The following is a 22,399-nucleotide window of genomic DNA, read 5'->3' as shown; positions in this document are numbered from 1 at the left end:
TCAGTCCATGGAGTTTTGACCTTTTTTCTAAGTGGTGTAATTTGACCGCAGGGTAAAGGTACATGATTGTTCTACTTTCTGCAAAGTTTTCTGAAGCTTTAACTCATCTTGTCAGTCTGACTCTGTCTTAATGTTTGAATGTATCACCACATCAAGCTCTTAGTAGTTCATCGTCCGATCGCTACTGCACAGACTCTTACTCTAGAAGCACAAAATGGCAGTGTTCGTGATATTTTGGCTTCTTTTCTGGATCGGAGTAAGAAGTGGAGATGCGTCAGCCATCTTTATTTATGATCTCCACAGTATATGGTAAATTCATCGCTGCCCCGGGCAACCAGGAACCAACCAGTGCTCCAGAGCTGAAACTGAGAAGTGACAGAAAATGTATTAACAAACTAACAACTTTGATAATTGCTCATTTAAATCAGTAAAAAAGTCCAGCTCTCTTTATTCTGTGTGTAGATAACACAACGTTACACTTTCAGATGCAGCAGATGCTTTGTAATTCAACATATCACAGTGTTTACTTGTTTATTTTTACAGAGAACACATGCAGATGCTATCAGTGTCTCTCGCCACAGGCAGTTGGAGCCCTGAGGAGATTGTACGGGTGTTTACCAGGTGCACAACTAAACAGGAAATGAACATGTGAGCGGCAGAAAAAAAGATTCTTCATCAGTCGGACTTTTCATTTCTCGGTATCGGTGCATGTTTAATACGTAATGTACAGGAAATTATATCTTGGTCTATGTAAATATGTGGTGTTGTGAATTTTTCAGATGATAAACCGGAATTATAAAATATCCCTGGAATTATTTCAGTTAATGCTCATTTATAATACACATGTATGTTTTAATGTCTTTGTAACATAACTCACAACCAAATAAATGAGTCATTAAGTGTGATGGTAATGCTTTATTTTTTGTGGTCTAATATGTTTTTCAAATATTCCTGGAGGTAATCACATGTTGTGGTGCAACTCACAATGACCCTGAACATCAGACATTCGCAATGTATTGTTTTCAATTTGTTCAGACACACACTGTCCTCTCACTGTCCCACTATTTTGACATTGCACTAAAGCAAATTCTAGTTTGAAAAATGAAATTAAAAAATTGAGAAAACCACGGCCGTGCCCTTGGTGAAATTTAAAAACTTAAAGCTGAAACTTACACATGACAGTTTTTCACAGGCTAATTTGATTATTTATAAAAGTCAATGTTCAAATTTGAGTCCATTCATGAATCATAAAGGTAAAATAACACAGTGTGGAGAAGGTTTAAAGTCAAAAGACTCATTTGGTCCAGGCTGACGTACTGGATGGATTACAGTGAAATCTAATACACACACTTGTGGTTACCAGATGATTTTGGTTGATATTTGTGATTTTGAGTGAAGTGTCTCGACAACCATTGGATGGATTGTGATGAAATTTGAACTAATATTAATTTAAGATGAATTTGACTCCGGTTCTCATCTCACAGCATCATGAGAGCAACATTTCAATGTGTCCAACTAAATACCTGCAAAATTAAACCAGTATTCATTTGCAAAATCACAGATCTGAGCGTGACAAACCTGGTGAGCACATGTTGACATTTGCATTTAACTACAGTGCAACCTCACAGGCTGCAGATCTCTAATCTATGTGTAATGGCAGCCATTCAAAACACATTTCTTGCACAGCAAGCGAAACACATGTTTGCCACTCGAGTCGTGAACCACATCTGCAGCGTGTGAGTGTTTAGTGGAAGCACTTTGGGTGTTTTATCGACGAGGCAGCCAACGCCTCCACATTAGCATTGCTCTCCCACATCACTGGCTGGCCTCGGCCTGAGTGAGATGATTATTTGAATGTGACTTCTGAGCCGGGTGAAGCGCAGCTCGTAGCCCGGCAATCAGCAGGCTAGCACGCAGCTCATTAGCCCAGGGCCCGTCTCACCAAGACACATCTTCCAGAGACTCCGCACCACAGTGGGGGAACGCCTGATAAATACGGAATAATCAAGGAATAGTTCTGGCTGTGAGTTGACCTGAATACGGGGCTCCTTGGCGTTGTGGAGGCTCTGCCGACACACTGCTACCATTATAATGAATGTAGCAGTGTATGGAGGCGACTAAGACAGAGGTACAAAAAAACATACTAATACTCGGGTGGGAGGAGGACGCTCTTTAGTGGTTGGGTTCTTACAGAGGCTTGTTTCAACTTCTGCATGCACTACCTGTCTATATTTGGTGCGACATCATTTGCAAGACAAACATGAATTTAAATTTTTGTCACTGAGTGGGAAGTTGTAGCAGAATCGCAGAGGACTGGTTCTCAAAAATAACATCCTCCCCCGAACGCTCAGGGCTCAGTTCATTTCTACGCAGCTGCTACTAAAGAAGTCTGAGAAATCTACTAAACAGGGAAAAACAATGACGATGCGGGACAAACAAAAATGCCATTGACCCTTCAACAAGAAACACCAGACGATGCAAAAAATACTTTTGACCCTTTAAGGAGTAATTACGATGAATGATTTTAGGATTAAGATTGTTCTGATGTAGCATCAACAAAACGCTGCCTCTGCTAATGGAAGAAATTCTCCTTCTTTCCACCTCTCCTTGTCACAAACGGCATTTCAAGCTGATGGACCGCAGCTTTTCACAAAGTTCACAAAGCCATGACACGCTGCTGCAGTATCAGATCAGGTATCTTCCTCCGTGGGGATAATATTTCATGTACAGGACATTCGTTTTCTAGTCAACTTCAGCGGTGAGCCACCGCCGGTCTCTGTCCATCCATCATCTCCTGACCTTCAGCTCGGTGCCCTGACGGCTGCCTGGGGCACGGGCACGGTGAGTAATGTCGTACCGGCCGCCACCTCCCTGCACCGGAGGCCCCCGATATCCGTCCAGTATTATCCGAGCCTGGCGTCTACAGATTCCTATCAGTGCTCCCGGCTTTAATTATTCACGCTGCTGAATCACACTCTCATCAGATAGATAGCCCGACTGGCAAGACTACCTGCCCTCTCCCTCTCCCAGATCTTATCTGGCTCTATGGCATCATCTCATCCTTCTCTTATAAGCTGCAGATGAGGCTGAGCGCACAGTGAATAAAACCTACAGACTCTAACTAAGTTTCATCTGAAAGTAACAGTAAAAAACTGAAATTTGTTAGGGCCATTTCCTATCTTTATCATGGTTTCTATGGCAATAATGAACGGTCTACAGACTCTAGATGAAGGTATTAGTATGTACTTCAACTAAAATGCTTACCAGAGGAATTTCTGTAACTTTCGGACACCAACATTTCTACAAGAAAGCACCTGCTTCATGGATCGATTGAAACTTTATTATTATCCACATATTAGAATTATTATCAGGATTTAGGGCTTTATTTTCATCCTGTGTTTGATAATTAAGTACTCTACTTGAAAATGACTTGTACTTTTAAGGATTGATGATTGAAAATGCTGAAATTCTATCTTCTAGCTTTAATTGGACTTAAATTAATTTATCTATCATCTATTTTCACAAGAATATTACATTATAAGCCATAAACAATTAAACAAGAATTGTCAGCTGTAAATCTGTAAATCACAAATATGAATTAAAGTTTTCATGCAGAACAGTTTACTGTGTGTGACGTTAATGTGCTGATATTAAAGGTGTTGTATATGAACTGTCTCTCCAGGAGTGGGTAATGGTTTTTGTGTTTAAAAGTGAAGTTTAAAATACGTCCTCTGACCGGCGCAGCTTCTTCGGGGCAGAATGTACTTCTACACTACGTGGTTAAGGTTAATGGGAAATTCATTAGTTTTAAAATAGTCAGTCAGTTTTGGACACGTCAAATCTTGGAGCAGATAAATGCACTGGATGAGACATGAAAACCTAAATGGTTGACTGAACAAACTTTTGCGCCCATCCAGCCGTTTCAGCCGGAAACAAAGCTGTGATATGAAAAAAATCTTCAAGAGTAATTTGTGAAAGTCAAGAAATGTATTCATGGGAAATGCGTGGCCACATTTACCTTAACTCTGTGGTTATTCTGTGTAATAAAGGAGCAGCAGCTATTCAGTGGCTATTTGATGTGGTTCATGATTACGATCACATGACGCCCGTGAATGCATGAAGAACATTTCTCTCAAAAACCCCCCATATTCATCCTCCATGTTCCTCACCCCTCAGGCTGCGGCTCTGGATCTTATTTCCCAGTGACAGGTCCAGGACAGCGAAGGGGGACGACGGCTCGTTTTTTTTGGCTGCTGGGAGGAGGACACAGGATGAGCTGCCAGATTGACAGGCTGATGGGGCTGTCGCTGGGGGCCAAGGTGTAGAGACGTCCGGGGAGTTGGCGTTGGCGGCTCAAAAGATAAGCATCCATGAGAATATGAGAGGCTAGATGGTAATCTCTCACAGGAAGTCAGGCTATACCATTGCAGAAGAAACCACAGGAGAGAGGCTGACCTTGTGCGCCTGTGCTGCAGACAGTAACACCATCGGACTGCTCCACTCAAACCAGAGGCAAGTCACTAAGCGTGTCGATCAGCCAGTCGTCTTAATCTTTACTGAGATCATCAGTTCTGCAACGACGTAAATGTAAAATACCAAAGTTTCCCTTTACCTTTGTCAAATTTAGCACCAAAACTTTCCCACATACTTGAATTCAAAGGAATAACCTGCAGTGCCTGGTGAGCAGAGCTTTTATGTTTGAGGCCACAATCTTTGAAGGTTTGAGAGGAAAAGGCCTTAAAGCAGAACATCACCTTTATAATATCCTGCACCGGCTGCAAGGTTTACAATAAGAGTGAGTGATGCTCGTCTCTTTATCTGTAACTGCTGCCGGTGCTGCACGGACCAATAAAACCCGGCTTCATGGCCGACGCTGAAAATATTCTCAGCGTGATTCAGCATATTTTCTGCCTCATTTCAGCTCTTGTGTGCCGATTAATAGCCGGAGTGTAATGCCTCTAATTGTCTGGGTTTTGCTTTATGTGAGTGTAACCCAGCATAGTACACAACCATCATTCTGATTAATGCAGACAGGGGCAGATCCAGGGGTTGAGCCAGGGGGCACTGGCCACAGCTGAAATACCCCTGTCTTAAAAAAGATAGTCACTTTCTAACAATACTGACATTAAATATGACAATTTGTTAAAGTTTTTATTTTATCTATTTTTATTTTCCAATCTTTTTTGAAGTAGAAATGTGCTTGAAGAAGAAACAATGTTCATTATATATATTCGGTGTCGTGTGGCTTTGAATCAAAGCTATAGAGCTAAAAGAAAACAAGGACATGTGCAGCTTCGTGAATCAGTAATTGTGCTCGAATGTTGGACATATAATCGGCCCCTCTGTGTAAATTGTGACCCCTGTATGGACCCTGATTTTAAAAAATCCTTCATCTGCCCCTGATACAAACCTTGTTTGGCATTTATTCATCTGAGTGCTGTAAATGTGCCTTTTTTTAAGTGTTTGTGGTATAAAATGAAAATATTAAGCTGAGGGAAAATATCACTTTGAAAGGTTAAGCTCGAGTAAAATATTGTCACAAGTTAGAATTGGGTTCGTCTTCTTGTTTGATATATAAACGAAGCCAGGGGATTGATCTAATTAAAGGAGAAAATGTCACCCTGCTTCCTCTTGCACTTGACAGAGCAGAAGTTGAAATGTCAGCGTGTCCTTTGCTCAAATGTAGAGAAATACCTGCAGCAATGATAAATTCTGTTTTTTTTGCCAAGATTTACTCAACAATCGCTCAGGGCCTGGTTTTCAGAATCATACTTTGGATTTTTGAATTTTTGAACAGTGGTTTCATGAATATACAGACCCCCACACACACAAACACGTACACACACACTCTGTGTATGACAAAAGGTAGCACAGGAAACTTTGAGACTGCAGCTTGAGATCACACCTTTTTAAATGTCAAGAGGTCGATGCAGAAATTAGCTCCACAGGCATTTTAAAAAAACAATGTGTCACAGCTGATGCCTCAAAATGCATTGAGATGTTAAATCAGAGGATGGACGCAGAGGACGAAACAAACCTCTTTGTGTTTAAAACAAGTGTGAAGACCTCACACAGTTATTCACCACACAGGAAGTCATTCTGGGTGACTGCAGTGGGCTGGTTACCTCCGTCACAGAGACTTGAAGCAGACCAGGAGTTCATGTGTAAACCGTGTTCTCTCTATTCCTGGAACACATCGCCGGTCACTCGCTGAGGCCAGTCCAAAAGGTAGGTCACTTTTAATGGAGGTATTTGTGTCGATGTGAACGAGGAGGACGGAGCAGAGAAGCAGAGAAGCTGCTCGGACGTTAAAAATAGATGAAAAACCTCAGAAATTTAAAGAAGAGATTGTCTTTGAAGTGCAGGACTCTCTTTCTCAAAGAGGGGAATCACACTTTGAGTAAAAAGAACAAGAATCCAGTTGCTGTTCGATTATTTATTATCTCTATTATTTATGATTTAATCTAATATTTATATTTGAATGTAAAAACATGTAATCACGTATGGAATTTGCGGATGTGAACTGGGTGTATATTAGGATTAAAAAAAAGAAAATACAGCAAATGTAATAAAAGACCTGGTTCTTGATTTAAAAGTCACTGTATAAATACACTTTAATTAACACCAACTAGAACATTATAGACAACATTAAATGATATTTAATCAAAAGCAATGCTGTGTTAATGGTATTTCCTAGTTTGAACCCTGTTGGTATCACGTCTGTCCTCGGCCTGAGCTCACTCTCGCTCTGCACTCGATATTTTCTCCATGCCACAGCGGAGCCGGGTCACAAATCCTTCAGCAGTTCGTTGGTTTGAGTTGCCACAAATCCTCTGCACCCAATTTCCATGGGGCAGAAGTTTGTTTTCCAGACTATAACTGCTCAACCTCAGACACTAGCTCCCATGTATCTAATCTCCGCCTTTTCGTTTCATCCAACACCACTTCCCGTGGCCAACTAAGCTCCACAAAGTAGACAGGCAGCCCCGCGGAGTGTTGGACCATGGTGCCAAATCCAATACTGAGTCTGACTCTGCCTGTTGGGAAGTGAGTTGGTAGCTTGTAATGTCTTCTGGCATTTTCACTTTCCCTGGGCCTTTCTGAACTTCTATTTCAGGCAGGTTTCCTTCCTGCTTCCTGTTTTGCTTCCCTTCACGTCCAAGGAGATTTCAAGAAAAAGAAAAACTGTCAATCAAAAAGTGATTGATCAGCTCTGACCCTGAGCTTCTCTTCACTCCTGGAAACAGGATTTTTAAAATTGATAGAAAATCTTGAGAAATTTAGATGTTTTTCTCATGTGATAGTTTCAATGTAGAGAGATAATGTGAAGTAATTTACCTTTAATTATTTCAAACTTTCCACCATAAAATCCTCTGAAACTTATTTTTCTGTTATAAATATTATGTACTTGTTATTAATAGTTTATGGTTGTATCTGTATATTAAAGCACAGCTGTTTAACCTTTGCTCGGCATCAACCACTGTGAACAAAAGTGGGAATTTCTATAAATCAACACAAAGTTGGGATTATTCTGCCTTAAACGTGGCACCGATGAGCATTCAATGAATTTCTTCAAAAAAATATGAATATTCACCTTTGCAGCAGTAGTGTTAAACTAACACTAACCAGCTTTTACTGAGAAATAATTATATATATATAAAAATAATTTACAGAAAAACATAAAAATGACTGAGGCTCATCTGATCATTTATTTAAGCTGTTCAAACCATTATCTGTTGCTCTGTCCACAGCACAAGGATCATTTCACAGTTCAGGTGATTCTGTCACAAATAAATACATTTCAAATCTTAGTTTCTCAGAGAATTCAGACACTATTTATTTCCCCTGCATGTTAGACATGTGAAAACATACAGCTCTGTGTAGTTTTATATAAAACCTCATTGAGGAAGAAAAGCACAGAGAGGCTGCAGTCTTTAGCGTATCACCAAAACTAATGACGGTTTTCATTTTTGTCTCTAGCTGCTGTGAGAGGGACCGGCCATGAGTCAGCTGTGATAATGGTGAGTTATAGCGGCCGTGTCCACAGCGTTTCCCTGCTGGTTCCACATGAACATTCCCGGGGGGGGAAACTTGGGGAGTTTGGCGCCACATGATAATTACCTTTCAGCACAGAAAGGAGTACAGAGCCAGTTTCTGATCTGTCATTGTTAGTGCACAGCAAGAACAACACAGTGCAGACGCTGATTCTTCCCAGCGTTGCATTAATATCCCTTTTATTCATATTCCTACTTCATTTATTCTCTGTTTTGTTTTAATGAATTTATGCAATAATCATCTTTCAAATTCCCACTAAATAACATTGATGTATCAACGTTGTGAGGGAGAGTTATAGTCTCATTTTATTTGTATGAGCTTTTTCTGTTGGAGATGAAATGTGCACATTAACATCTTGTTGTGTTTATGAATATAATGAATATTTGACTGTGATGAATCATTGTTCATTTGGTTCGTACAAAAGCTGCTTTTATTTTTACATTCAGGGGGATTTTTGTCCCTTTGAATTCTTTGAAAAGCTCTCGGTCTTTTTCAGAAAAGCAGCACAGAGCAATTAAAGGTGATGCTAAGTGTTGAGGTGACCCTCACTTTGCCTCTTCAGAACCACAGAGAAGCTCTTTTTGTGCCATGTCCTTGTGATTCTCTACTTCTTTAACAAAGATCAAAGTCACACACACATTGGAAATAAACAGTTTAAGTTAGACTAAGGTTCCCTGACTGTGTTGTTAATTATTTGTGCTCCAGGACGTATTTGAAAACCCTCATATTTGATTGATTTGAGGCTGAAGAGAGAGGATGTGCCTGTTTCATCTCCGGAAATATGATGAAATATACTTTAACAAACACTTAGAATCTGATCCAGTGCCGGTATAAGTTGTGACTGAATAATTAACTGACAGATGAATGTGTGTTAACAACATAGACGTAGATAAAGATGGGCTGACCCAACCCAATCACGAATCAGTCTCAGCTGTCGATCATAACATGTCAACCCCTTTTTATAGCCTCAAATAAGTCATTAAAACTAAACTTAGAACTGAGACATAACTAACATGACAGAAAACATAGTGGTGTGTACTTTTACTCCACTTGTTTGGTCCATGTCCAAGAAGCTAACAAGGAGGAGGCAGGGTTTATGACCTGTACTGCAACAAGCCACCAGTATGACCACTCACCGAGTGGTGACAATACAAACAACTCAAATCGAAACCAGTTGAAAAGCCCCCGAATATTCGGAGAAAACAACAGATATTCAGTAATATGTCATGAAAAAGGCGCCAAAAATCAATAAAATGTATATTTTGCAAAAGTGTATTTTTTCACCCACATTTCTCTCTGAATAATTAGACAACACTTCATTTACATTGTCAACTTGTCAAACCACTGTCAAACACGTGGTTGTTCTATTAATTATTGTCTTTTTTAAAACTGTGCCATCATTACATTTGGACGACATCAAAAAACCCTGCTTACACAAGCGACCATTTCCTTCCTGTGGTGAAATATTCTGCCTCTGTGTTGCACTAATGTTTCATGGTTGTTGTGCAGCAGCAGGACCAACACATTCATTTCCATGTAGCTTTCAAATTAAAAAACCCGAGCAGCTGGTTTGACTGGCCGTGACTGATGAACCCAGCGATAACGTATTCATCCTAATCCCACCTATTTCTGCAGCTTCGCCACAGGTGCAGAGCAGCAGCAAACACTTTAATCCACAGAAACATTCAGTGTTTGTTGTGTAACACTTCAACACCGTGTGCGTCTTCGTGTCGGTGTAACTGTGTAACTGTGAAGATAAAGAAATACCTGAGAGACGAGCAGAGGGGGGATGTTGCAACAGCTCATTATCTCCTCCTGTGCTTATCGGTGTTGTGTGAGTGTCGAGGATCTAAACATAAAACGTCCTCTCAGAATAAATGGCTGTGTATTAGGTCATTACAGACTATATTGAATTCCCTTTGTAAAGTTAATTATTTAAGTAAGTATTTTTTTCCAGTAGGGGAGTGAATGCAGAAAAGGATTTTTTATCAAAAGCAGTCGTTTATTGAGTTCAAAGAGTTCAGTGTTGAGAATCTCTTTGCCTTTTTGACATATTGTAGGTTAGCGCGTTGCATTGTATAAAAGTGATGTAACATCTGAGTCTCAGACCTCCAGACACAAGCTTTCATTAAGTAGCAGGTTTGTGAAGGTTGTCTATTGTTCAGTATGAGGAAGCTGCACTTTTATCTCCACAGGATCGCAGCAGAAACAGAAATCAGATATGCGGTGACTACAGTGACATCACGGAGCCCGAGTACGCCGTGGTGGATGACCATGAGGAAGTGATGAGCGTGTGCATACTTCCTGCCAGGCCCATTTATGATGAAATGGAGTACGCAGGTAGAGAAGAAAAAGCTGGCGCACGTGTTTTTTCATGTGCGCATTTAGTCTTTCATTCTTATCTATGAGTTTAGTTTGATTAAAGTTCTATTTTAATTTAATTTAATTTTAAATTTTCAAAGAAACCCTAAATAAGTCTATTACTTTGTCTTCACTCAAAAACATAAAACTAAACCTGTTTATTGCACAAACCAGTGGAGGTTTAGTTTTTAAATTCCTTCAGTATCATTTGAGAATGAGCTGCTGTGTGTAATATTTTTATATTTCAGTGCAGTGAACAACAATAAATCACAAAAAACAAGTTATTCTGTCCATTTTTAGAAGTAAATCTGACCTTTGACCTTTGTTGTATATCCCTCCTCCCGTTTAACTCTCATTATTTCTTCTTATCTAATTCTTTCTTTTAGATTGTAAAACAATCTTAAAGGATTTATAAGACTCTTAAATCTAAATCTCTCTGCGCCTCTGTTAGACTCAATTGTAGCAACAACGAAAGAATTATGATATTGAATTGAAACAAAATGTCCAGCACAAATAAGGGCCAATAAAATAAACGTATTATAGATACAAAAAAATTTAATATAACATATACAAAATAGAAATCTCAGTGCAGTCTGATCCCTCAATATTTCCATCTGCCTTCGATTTATAAAAACAAACCACATATCATTTTAAAATAGTTCTGGAATAGACTAAAATAACCTGCGCATAAGAATAAGCTGTGATTCACAAACTTGCTGTGTTTGCTACACAATGATGTGGAGTATGTTTCACTTTTTCTTTACTATGTTCTGGAGAATATGATCACAATGAAGCACACACACACACACACACACACACACACACACACACACACACACACACACACACACACACACACACACACACAGACTGCGATGAGAATGAAAGCAGTGTGGATCTGAGAGACGGAGCTCCTGCTGAGTGAGCATGATCTGCAAGTGGGTCTCCAGAGCCATCTGTTGGCTGAGTCAGACTGCGGGAGATCACAATTATCGGAGGGAAGCGTGTAGCGTGAACAGTCTCCCTTTACTCGGCTGCGTGGATGTGGCCCCCGGCCAGGGGCCTCACAGCTGCACGTCTGTAGCTTTACATGTACTGAATGTGGCCTTTAAATGTGTTCACACTTGTGGTTGTTCTCTCCCTCTGTAATCAATTCAATGTGCTGCTGAGTTACGAGAACGATACAAACTCCAAGAAAGTGAAACTGTGAACTGGCACTGATTCTAACATCGTCACGGACACTGATGAACGTTTCACTGTTTCTTCTGGTCTGCAGACAGGGATCTTCCGTGGTCGTCATCAGCTCAGAGCCTCTCCTCACTCCTCACTGTAAGGTTTCTGTTTGACTTTCACAAGTGAATATACATAATTACCATTGAACCACAATGAATACCTGCTTATACTTGTACACTCTTGTACCTTCAGAGAAATCAGCAACTTTCCTATAAATCTAATATTCTTTTACTGTAAATCTCTGATATAACATTAATCAAACAATGTACTGTGTGTGCATCCAAGTAGGTTTCTGTGGGAAATTCATATGTAAAATATACTTTTTGTTTTATCATTTCATTTCTCCCTTTTATATCATTATTATAATAATTATATTATTGGTCTTATCAGGGTAACTCCAGCTCCCAGCCCAGATATCCACACAGAGAAATCCCACCAACGACAGGTAAAGTGAAATCGAGATCAGGTGCCTCAAATCTCCCTCCATCATCTTTTTAACTCGGGGTTTCCGGCATTGAACAGAAATGTACGAAAAACAAATGTTCCTTTGGCAGATCCGGTAGAATTTGACTTCAGAGCCTCTCAGCGAGAATATATATTTTTTGCAGACGCAGGGTAGAGTGGATCTTCAGAGTGATACTTCAGTTTTTAAAATATTCTATTCCTATATCATTTGTCACAATTAAGTATTGACTGTTAGAGATTTCTTCGCCACTGTAGCTCTGATTAATTCTCTTCTTAATATTTGTCAAGTGAACAGAAACATGCTTTTATTATATTTGATAAGAACTTTATATTCACTTTAATAACTGTGAGTGTCTATAATAAATGCCACAAAAAAAACTAATTTTGTCATCTGACCCCAGTAGATTTTTGATGCATATAACTCTTAAAGTCAATTTTTCTAAATCTCTACCCTGAACTGTTCTAATGTGTAGGATGCAAAAAAAATTATATTCAGTTTTCTGCATTGTGTTTTTGAATCACAGGACCTTCAGTAAATAGAGATCTGAAGCCCGGCAGAAGAAAAAACATTTTAGGTAACAGGAACAAATATACAACGAAACCCAGTTCACAGTCACATCCCAGATATTAATCTAACATGTTGTTTTTACAGATAAGAGATTCACACCTGGGCCTCCAGGAAACCAGGTAAACACCTGAGCTACGTACAACAGGGTCATATCGACTGTTTGTTGACTGTATTCATTGTTTTCTGTCTCTTTTCCTTCCTCAGCTCTCCCACAGGTAATTTACTGTTCAATACTATTCAAGATATTCAACTGTGGATTATAAACAGACTTACAGCTGATGTCTGGCTCTTCCAGGCATTTTCCATCACCTCCACCTTCCTCCCTGCAGTTAGTAAATCAGCCTCCTGGATGGACTCATCCCTGCAGGAGAGAGTGAGTCCTGTTTGATTCTCACACTCAGACTAATGTGTGGTAGAACAAGTAGAGAGAGACGTTAGTTTCACCAGGGGAACGTCTCCACTGTGGTTGTTGTATTCCCCTGACGCTCACCACAGCCCCAAGGGGCCCTGTCCCACATGTGGATGGTAGAAAGGCGAGAGGAGGCCCGCCCAGTTCACACTGTGCAGCTGTCGCACCATCTGCTGGTTAGAATCATAATCACAGAAAAGCCCGGAGGGTTTCTGCATTAAAGCATATTGTGATTTTATGTAAATGTGTTTAATTTCAGCAGGCAACAGAAGGGGACTAAAAAAGTAAGTAATCATAAACGCAGCTTTATTTTCCAACACAATTATAGTGAATTGTAGATTTTTGTCATTTTGCTGTTAATTCTGTGTCTCACTTTTGTTTCTGCTACTTATTTTTAATCATTCTGTTTATTCCATTTATATTACAAGTCCTGGAGCATGACCTTTATGAGCTGTAACCATAAAACAATGTAGTTTATCAACACTTAAACTTTTTATTCTTTATTATAAAACTTGTAATCTTGCTACACAACATCACTTAACCATCTTGTCATTTTATTTGAATCTAACTGTCTTTTCATTACTCTTAACAGGCAGTACTGGGTTCACAAACCATAGGTAAGAGGTAATATAATAGAATAGAGAATATGATTTTGTTGAAAAACATATTGGCAGTTGTAATTATGGGATTTTAGGTCGACAGAGTCCAGAAACTGTCTCAGGCCCCAACAACAACCACAGATATTCTTTGGATCTGGAAACTCACGATTTAGAAACAAGGTAAGATTTTAATTTGCTTTTTAATCAGGCATTTTGTGTATAAATAAATAAATAAATATGTGTAGCCTAAAAACACAGGAATAGTCCTTTCTGTTGCTAACTGTATTTTTAAATGGATTTATTTATTCATGTTGTTACTTGTTGTTACTTGTTGTTATTTAGGTCGCAACAGAATCTGGGTGAGTAATGTTTCAGCTCATCAGTGTCATTACGCACATATTGATCACATAAGTCAACATTAACATCTACTTAAAGAAAGGGGGCATTCAGGACGTCATCACCATGAGTGGCCGCAAACTAAAGAAGACTTTGACCAACACGAATTTGTTCCAAAGGAAAAACCTCAACAGGTAAAAAGTGCTGAGAATTGATTTTTTAATAAATGTTCAGTGAAATAATGGAGGATGTAAGTTGTATGATCTCTATTCCACTGGCAGACATATTGTGAGGAGGACTGGTACATCGGGGCCTGTAATCGAGCAGATGCAGAGCATGCTTTACATCTGGTGAACAAGGTATGGAATTAACTAAACATTAATTGTAATGTCTTTAAACATTTTGGTAAATACACGTATTCTCTTTCTTGGTGAGGGTTGGATGAGGAGAGTAGAAATACTGAGGGGGCTGCAGCGACCTCTACTGGCAATGTAAATGCAAGCCTATAACCTAAAAGCCTATTACAACAGCCTCTTGTCACATTATGAGAATAGCAGAGAAGTAGGAGTAATGTTCTTTACTTTATTATTTTGATCATCAAAATTAATTGAATTGAAATATGATTTGAATGGATTCCAGTGTATTTTCTCTTTGCAGCCGCTCTGACTCAGAAGTGTGGAACATGACGTAGATAAAGTATGAAGTGATATGTAAGGATCACAAATCTTAAGAGTTGATAAAAGTGGATTTGACGCCTCAAAAAAGACTCTCAGTTTTCTTTAACAACCCTAAGGCCACGCTTGATGTCAGTTGTGGTTTAAAATTTTTTTTAACTATTATATTTGCAATTCAAATTAACTCAAAGATTATGCATCTGATATTACAGTGCAACGTCGGCTTCCTCTCAGCGTCCCTGAGATCATTCTCACTTTTCTATCTGTTTCTGCCAACCAGACCAGTCTGTGAAGCGTAATGATTAACACATCAGAGCCTGTTAGTTTAACCTTTCAAGGTTTTTGTGTGAGAAGCAAATTCAGGACCAAAGACTAACTTTCAGGAAAGAGCTGCTGTACAGAAACCAAAATGTCAGACTTGGCTCTTTCTTCTTTTTGTAATTCCGGACTTTAGAACGGTGCATTTCTGGTACGAGACTGTTCCATCAACACCGGCAGCGAACCTTTGGTGTTGTCTGTGTATCATGAGAAGAAGGTTTACAATGTAAAGATCCGGTTCTTTGAGAGCAGCAGCAGGTTCGCTCTGGGAACAGGACAACAATCAAAAGATGTGAGTGGAGGAAAGACCTCATGAGGCCAATTCAACAAGCACTTATCTCTCCAGCATATATACCTGTACATTCTTTAACTGTGCTGGAGCTGACATCTTTGTTTTGTCCTCAGATGTTTGACTCTGTGGCTGACATCATCAAGTTTCACACCATCTTCCCAATAGTACTCATCAGTGGCAGAAACATACAAGGAAGTAAATACCCAGAGAACTGTGTGCTGACGTGTGCGGTGACGAGGATGGACGTCAACCAGCTCCTAGAATGACAACGCACATCATGCCAATGATGATCCAGTCAAATTTCCCCTGTAGTTCATTCTGAGCCTGTTAGGACAGATGCTGACTGTGTATTCAAATTTCAAAAGTATTTGCTTGTGTCAATAAAAGTGTAATAATTGCACAGCAGGTATAAGATCAACTAAGGTGTGTCCTGTACAAGTTGTTATTAATTGGCTTAACCTTGCAGAGGAGCTGTTGGTCAAACCAATGGGTTTGGTCTTCTCTTGATGCGAAACCTGTTTGACAACAATGACACGTTTCATTATGATCACAAACACTCGAGTTGAACAAGATGGAGGAAGCCATTAAAAGTTTAAATCATATTTACTTAGTTTTAATAGAAAAAGGAGTTACACAATTGTTTTTTTTTTATATATATATAAAAACACGAGAACACAATGATGATAAACACTGTGAATGTAGTAAAACCGAAAACTGCTTTAACTGGAACATGAGGAAATGTCCACAGAAATGACGGGATAAAAGGCGAAGCAAAGAAAAATAAAATTATTATATATAATAACAGAGACAGAGGCAGCTTCACATGCTGACATGTGAGAAAAGTAGATCACAGCATCACTGCTGTTGCACAAGAAGCAGAGGAACGTTAGCCGCTCCCTACTGAGCAATTAACATGTCATCACGTTTTATATTATTAAGTATATACACAATAAAATCTGTGGGCAACCAAAACCTATTGATTCAATCATAGGTCCAGCACCTCATACATCATCATGACTACAGTATGAACAGGAACACACGGATGTAGTGATGCTGCCGTGAAGAAGAGAAGCAGATCTGCAAAGTATCAGGACAGAACATCCCCAACAGCCTTCTTCATGTTTTTGTGCAATGAGTTTTTAAAAGTTTCTGAGCGCCCGAGAATCACCACAGTCACTGAGCATCTACATAGCAGTAGAATTAAATATACCTTTAGTCATAAGGCAGTTTAGTGCCCCCCACTATAAAGGTTCAGTGTGTAAGATTTAGGTGAAAGGGATCTATTGGCAGAAATTGATTATAAAATAATCCTAGTGATGTTTTCACTAGTGTGTTTATCTAAATTGTATGAATTGTAGTTTTCTTGACCCTAGAATGAACCCTTTATATTGAAATACTTTTTATTTACATCAGAGCGGGTCTTCTCTACGGAGGCCGCCATGTTTTTTTACAGAAGCCCAGACTAGACAAACTAAACACCTTTTGAGTTTTGAATGACAACTGAAGGCGACAACAAGTTCTCCTTCATGTTTGGAAGAAGAGGGTGAGGTGAGGGGTTTTCAGCTGCAACACGCAACTTCACCCCTAGATGTCACTAAATTCTACACACTCAACCTTTAAATCATTTATTTAGGCTCCTCTGTTTTTTTTCTGACTGACGGCCACAAAGCAAATTGTACTGCAGAGGGAGAAACGATGAACCAAGAGGGTTTCATGGAATTAACACTTGTTTCTCGGGCTGTTGCTCAAATTATCAAATCTATCATAATTACACGTTCTGATCCATTAAAACACACACACAGCAAACGTTTAAAAAAAGTATATAAGTATGTAACATTTACAATGACTCTTCAAGACTTTTACCCTTTAAAGGTGGGGTTAGTAAGTTGTTTCTGAAACACTGTCGTATTGTTCCTGATATCCATCAATACATAAAGTCGAGGGAAAAAAGACAAGAAAAGAAAGCTAGTGTCTGCGGTCTTCGCAAAACTGTGCTCCCTGCACGTGACTGGAGTCTTCAGCCGGGCAAACATACACAGCTGAAGTAGAGACTATGGCCAGTGTACGTTCATATGTTCTGGGGCCGTAGCCTTGAGGTGAGGGCTGATGGGAAGAAGATGGGTATAGGTTGCCTTTTTTCAGAGGGTAGGCTGCTCTTGCTCGCTTTTCCAGGATGACCCATCCCAGCTTTAAGTTGTCAGGCAGAGGTTTAAACAGAAAGAAGCCTTTAAGAAGCTCATCCTTCTATTTCACGTGCATTAGGGACTTTTAGGCTCCGGCGTCAAAGAAACTAACAGTACTGTTGCATTCAGGGACTCCTGGCTACATGGGAAAGTAAAAAACATTCAGCTTTGTCATCAAGAATGACCAGCAACGTTCTGGTTGGAAAACAGGACACTTTGCATGAAATGAACTTGACGGTTAAAAAAATATGAGATGCTCATGTTACAGTTGCCAAAGAGTGCCTGAACACACCATCAAACAAGAAACCAACCCGGCATTTATACAAATATGCGGAGAGCAGCACATAAAAAAAACTGAACACTCAAGGACAACCAACTTTCTCAGGCAACTTTGAATGAAATGTCGTCAACCAGGTGCTGACCAGTACATCATTACAGAAATGTGGGAATATTTGAAAGCTACTGACGCAATTGCAGAAACGGGGGCATTTTACAGGCTTGTGAAGGGCTCCGTTTGTCTATGTTGTGCTGATATGTGACGACTGTAAAGGGATTCTGTTTTCCTTTTGTACTGCTCTGTTAATGTGAAAACTAACAACAGAAAAAGAGGAATAAATACTTGAATAAAACCATAAATCACTGCAGAATTTTGTGAGCTGCATGTGCCACTTTTCCCCAAAAGATTTTACAGAAATATCCTCAAACATTATTTTTTTCATCATTAAAAATTGCTAAACTCGTGGCTTTGTTTATACTGTATATGGCACGATTTTCTGAAAGACTCGTCTAAGGTGTGCTGCATGTACCACAGCTACTTCAAGTCGCATCCTGTAGGGGCCGCAAGAACCATGATATATAACCTACGCAACAAAAAAAATAAATTAAGATATTTTAAATAAACAGCATGCGTTTATGCCTCGACTCTGGCAGATCTACTGGTTTGTCAAACTTCTGAGACAGCTCTTAACATCTGTGTATTACTGACAGAATCTACTACAGCAGATGGTCCATTTAACAACACCCCCAAAGCAGACATAACTGCATTGCACTTCAACAATCCATATCCCATGCCTATACAGACAAACATATAACATCATGAATGTAAATCAGTATTTTCCCATCGTAATACTAGTCTTTTCTTTATAAATGTACAATTCTTTCCAGTGATACTTTGTCCTCTACACTCATGGAAAGACTCGGACAGTGCACCCCATCACCTCATATTTCTGCCCCATCACTTTGCTCAGCCGCATTTTTAAGATTTGGCATTTCGGAACCCCCTCAGAGGCTCCTGTGTCGGCGATAGTGTCCGCACCCGCTCCCTGTACGGGGGCCCGGGGCTTCGGGTGGTTGAGCACCACCACGGGCTGGTTGGGGCCCGGTCTCTTCACCAGCTGGTCCTCCTTCAGCGGCATCGGGTAAATAACTGCACAATCAGCGACACTGACCACAGGTAAATTAGTCTTATATTTGGAAATTCTTAGTTTCAGTCCTTTCCTGTTTTTCTTCCACACGCCTACTTGTACCCTCTTCAGAGAGACAGTGAGGAACTTCGAGATGTCGTGCTCGGTCTTTTCCACCTGCTGCAGAGTCTCTGTACCCACGGATGCGTCTACGTATACTGCAATTTCAGAAACAGATCCCTGATCCGTCGGGGATTTTGAAGCAAGAGTGTCTGTTGGAGTAGTGATATTCTTTTCCTCCTTGACTTCAACGTGGAGGTTGGTCAGTGCAGGGTGATGCGGGACGCCCTTCTGCTCCTCTACTTTCACAGAGTTAATGCACCGCTCCGTGGGTAAAGGGTCAAGGATGACGTGTTCATCCTTTGCTGCCACCTGAGGACGGAACCCCGATGTCGGCGCTTCCCTCCCCCGCTCGGTTCCGTTTATTATCTTGATGTGACCTTGAGGATGTGAACTGCCAGAACTGTTGCTTTTATCCATCACGATGCCGCGCAGAGCCATCACCAGCGGCTGAATGGAGCCCTGCACCTCTCCTGGTTGTTGACTTAACGAAAACACAGAGGAAATTATTGGAAAGCTCTCAGGTTCTGGCACGTCTCCTTCTCTTGCTCTCTCACGGGATCTCACTTCCTGGGTCCAAGCGGAGATCTTAGACTTTGTATTATTAGAAAGCACAGAGGTTTTGACTGATGAGCGCTCATTTAGAGTCCTGTGCGCTGGAAACGACTGATTTGGGACGACATTATCCTCACATGATAAAATTGCTGGAGGTCTCACTTTGGAGGCTGCGGGTAAGGGAACGCTCCCTGATGTCACACGTTGCTGGTTCAAGCCCACTGCCTCGGTCTTTATTTTCGAGACAGTGTTGTTCCTGAGGCGGATCTCTCCGGGTTCCAGCTTCACAGCCACCGACCCATCTCGAGGAAGGCTTTTTGTGTCGCTTGCTCTCTGGGCTGGGATGCTCTTGGAAGGCTCTGGAATTAAATTCATCCTCTCCTCCACCACTCTCTGGGAAACGCTTGTCCCCTTGGAGTCCGGATGCAGGGTGCTAGTCAACCTGTTGGCAACCCTGGGGGAGATAACAGTGGGAGCGGCTGCATTAAGATTTAGAGGTTCTCTTTGTGCAACTCTCATCCCACTATTCACTTCTCTAATAGGACTGGGGATAGTTTTGGGAATCTTATCTGGAATGATTGTTTTCCACTCCCGGTTGATTATTTCTTGCGATTTTCTTTTGAATCCAATCTTTTCTTTGCTCGCTTGATTCGGGAGGTTTTTGGAAATACTGACTGGGACAGCAGCAGGACGCTCCACATTCACCGTCTTTGTTTCACACTGCTTCCTGTTTACTGTGCACATCCCCATGCTTGCAGACTTCATTGTGGAAGACTGATGGTTTAATGTGGATGTTAAAGGCTTTCCCAGTGTGGTGCTCTGACAGACTGTGGTCCTTGCATCTTTGATCACAGACTTGTTTTGTTGTTGAGAGACGAGCCTCAGTTTTAACTCTTTTGTCCCATTTACAGTTTTCACCTCAACAAGTTCGACCAAGCAGCCTGCAGGGATCGTTATTTCCTCCGGGAGAGAAACGGTTAGGGCCCGGTGGTGCTGTAGGAGTCCATTCAAAGGAGACAAAAGTTCTGTGTTTCCATTAGAGGCATTCGATATAATAGTGTCCAGTGTTTTCCCTCTCTGTTCGTCTTTATCCAGTCTGATTGCAGGTGCACTCAGGGCAGGTACTGTCACCCGAACAGTTGGCCAGGGTGGTGTTGGATCAGCAGAGGACACGCTTGATAAGGCACTGGAGACAGGCACGGGAGAAATTAAAGTTGTGCCGGGCTTTGCTGGTCCTTGGCTGATGCTTTTACTATGAAGCCGGTCAATGTGCTTCACAAGACACAGCCTCCGCATGTAGCCCTGTCCGCAGTGGGGACACGTGAACGGATACTTGGACGTGTGCTGCTTCAGGTGCACTTTTAACTCGGCCTCGCTGAACGAGACGTTGTTGCAGTAGAAGCAGTAAAACCTCGCGCCCATGTGCTCGATCATGTGCTTCTTGAACACGGCCACGTCCATGGAGGCGAACCCGCACTTCTCGCAGTACATCACCTTGGGGGCGCTCAGCACGCGGTCCAGGGCCAGATCCTGGTGTCCGGCGCTCACGGATGACGGCAAGCTCTGATAGCTGACGGGTTTCATGTCGAGCAGAGGGGTTGCGCTGGTCATGTGGCAGCGATGGACCCACCCCCTGATTCACAGGCTGCAGCTACACAGTGGAGGAAACATCCATCTTCCACCTGACGTCAGGGGCTCGCTCATCAGAGGGACGGCCGATGAGGCAGTGAGGTGACAAACCAGACGTCTGCGCCCTGAAGGAAGCAAATGAGAGAGAAACAAAAGACTTGAATGAGGATCAGAGAGGAGAGACATAACAGACGAGGCCCATCAACCCCTCCCCCTCACTTTCACACACACTCAGCTCCTGCAGCAACTTCCTCTCAAGCTAACAATGTGTTTTACATACCAACAGACACAAAGCAGCTAGCTAACAACCCCGTGTAGTCGCCTGTCTTCACATTTCCATGCTGATCTCCCCCCTTTGAAAACAAGGGGAAGGCCGTACCTGACCACATCTGCTGAGGGAGGAGAAAAGGAGGGGGGGGGGGTCGCAGAGACGACGGCCCCGCTTCTCTGCTGTTTATGTTTATAACAGTGTCAAATAACATGCACGTACCAGGCTGGAGGGTGGTGGGGGGGTCGCTGTGGTTCTGTAGTAAATGATTTAGAGTCAACAGGTTGGTTTGAAATCTGTTCTTCGGACGTGATGCTGCCGCTCGTTAACACCGCTAACCGAGCCGCTCTGATGTTAGCTAGGCGTTAGCTATCTGTGCTAGCTAGCTAGCTATTCCGGAAACCAGCCGCTCCTGCCTTCAAAATAAAAGCGTGCGATTAAAAACAAAACGCCTCCAATCTGTTTTATTCTGTTAATATTGCAAACAGCGTGAGCTTAAGATATCTTTCTATCTTTTCAAATGATGTGTGCTTTAAAACGATGTTTGGGCGTTTTTTCTTATGAGAGGGGATAGTGTTTTGAAAGGAAAATTGGCCGGAAGTTGAGTTTTTTATTTTATTTTTCTTGACAGCTGTGGAAGTGGTTGCAGGTTTTTTTTTCCCCGGAAGAAGGAAGAGATTTTTTTTTTTTTTCGATTTGTAATGTCTGATGTGATTGTTCTGCAAAACAAACAGAAGCAACAGGCAGCATCTGCAAGGTCAAAGGTCAGAAACTATAGACATATATATATGTCATGATCTTCACTGTCTCTGGCCATATCCTCTGTGCTGGTGCCGGCATTAGGGGCCTCATGATGTGTATAATTAGCTAACATTTGTTCAGTGTATATTTTATTACTATTTAAAATTATGTTTGCTTATGTTTGCAATGA

The 22,399-nt window shown here is 41.1% G+C and overlaps 2 protein-coding genes across 4 annotated transcripts; one reads left to right on the top strand and one right to left on the bottom strand.

The window, feature by feature from the left end:
- The first annotated feature begins 5,935 nt into the window (after window positions 1-5,935).
- Window positions 5,936-15,728, top strand: LOC118112407 (cytokine-dependent hematopoietic cell linker). Of its 3 annotated transcripts, XM_035161693.2 has the most exons (18): window positions 5,936-6,228; window positions 6,964-7,047; window positions 7,981-8,021; window positions 10,251-10,395; window positions 11,693-11,745; window positions 12,040-12,094; window positions 12,639-12,689; window positions 12,767-12,801; window positions 12,887-12,897; window positions 12,978-13,055; window positions 13,351-13,375; window positions 13,684-13,708; window positions 13,786-13,870; window positions 14,033-14,049; window positions 14,126-14,220; window positions 14,308-14,385; window positions 15,155-15,310; window positions 15,424-15,728. In XM_035161693.2, exons 3-18 carry the CDS (start codon window positions 8,019-8,021, stop codon window positions 15,574-15,576), a joined length of 1,065 nt encoding a protein of 354 aa, XP_035017584.1. In that variant the 5' UTR covers window positions 5,936-6,228; window positions 6,964-7,047; window positions 7,981-8,018; the 3' UTR covers window positions 15,577-15,728. The 3 variants fall into 3 exon arrangements, with proteins under 3 accessions (XP_035017584.1, XP_035017585.1, XP_035017582.1); XM_035161694.2 differs by lacking the exon at window positions 6,964-7,047 and having other exon boundaries at window positions 13,354-13,375; XM_035161691.2 differs by lacking the exon at window positions 6,964-7,047 and having other exon boundaries at window positions 5,939-6,228.
- A 1,111-nt stretch (window positions 15,729-16,839) lies between these two features.
- LOC118112406 lies at window positions 16,840-21,840 on the bottom strand. The gene is made up of 2 exons (XM_035161690.2): window positions 21,691-21,840; window positions 16,840-21,325 (listed from the first exon to the last, which is right to left on the bottom strand). Exon 2 carries the CDS (start codon window positions 21,180-21,182, stop codon window positions 18,678-18,680), a length of 2,505 nt encoding a protein of 834 aa, XP_035017581.2. The 5' UTR covers window positions 21,183-21,325; window positions 21,691-21,840; the 3' UTR covers window positions 16,840-18,677.
- Between the last annotated feature and the right edge of the window lie 559 nt (window positions 21,841-22,399).

Source organism: Hippoglossus stenolepis, chromosome 7 (genome assembly GCF_022539355.2).
Source record: "Hippoglossus stenolepis isolate QCI-W04-F060 chromosome 7, HSTE1.2, whole genome shotgun sequence".
NCBI classification, from domain to species: Eukaryota; Metazoa; Chordata; class Actinopteri; order Pleuronectiformes; family Pleuronectidae; genus Hippoglossus; species Hippoglossus stenolepis.
Note: the sequence above shows the minus strand (reverse complement) of the source record. Positions and strands in the feature narration are given on the sequence as shown.

What these genes read in the sequence shown, in the direction of transcription:
- LOC118112407 (XM_035161693.2), top strand. An exon ending in ACTCATCCCTGCAGGAGAGA is followed by an intron (nt 13,056 to 13,350) that starts GTGAGTCCTGTT and finishes GTTTAATTTCAG; the next exon opens with CAGGCAACAGAAGGGGACTA. An exon ending in CAAAGGAAAAACCTCAACAG is followed by an intron (nt 14,221 to 14,307) that starts GTAAAAAGTGCT and finishes TTCCACTGGCAG; the next exon opens with ACATATTGTGAGGAGGACTG.
- LOC118112406 (XM_035161690.2), bottom strand. Translation starts at nt 21,182, where the DNA reads ATGACCAGCGCAACCCCTCTGCTCGACATGAAACCCGTCAGCTATCAG.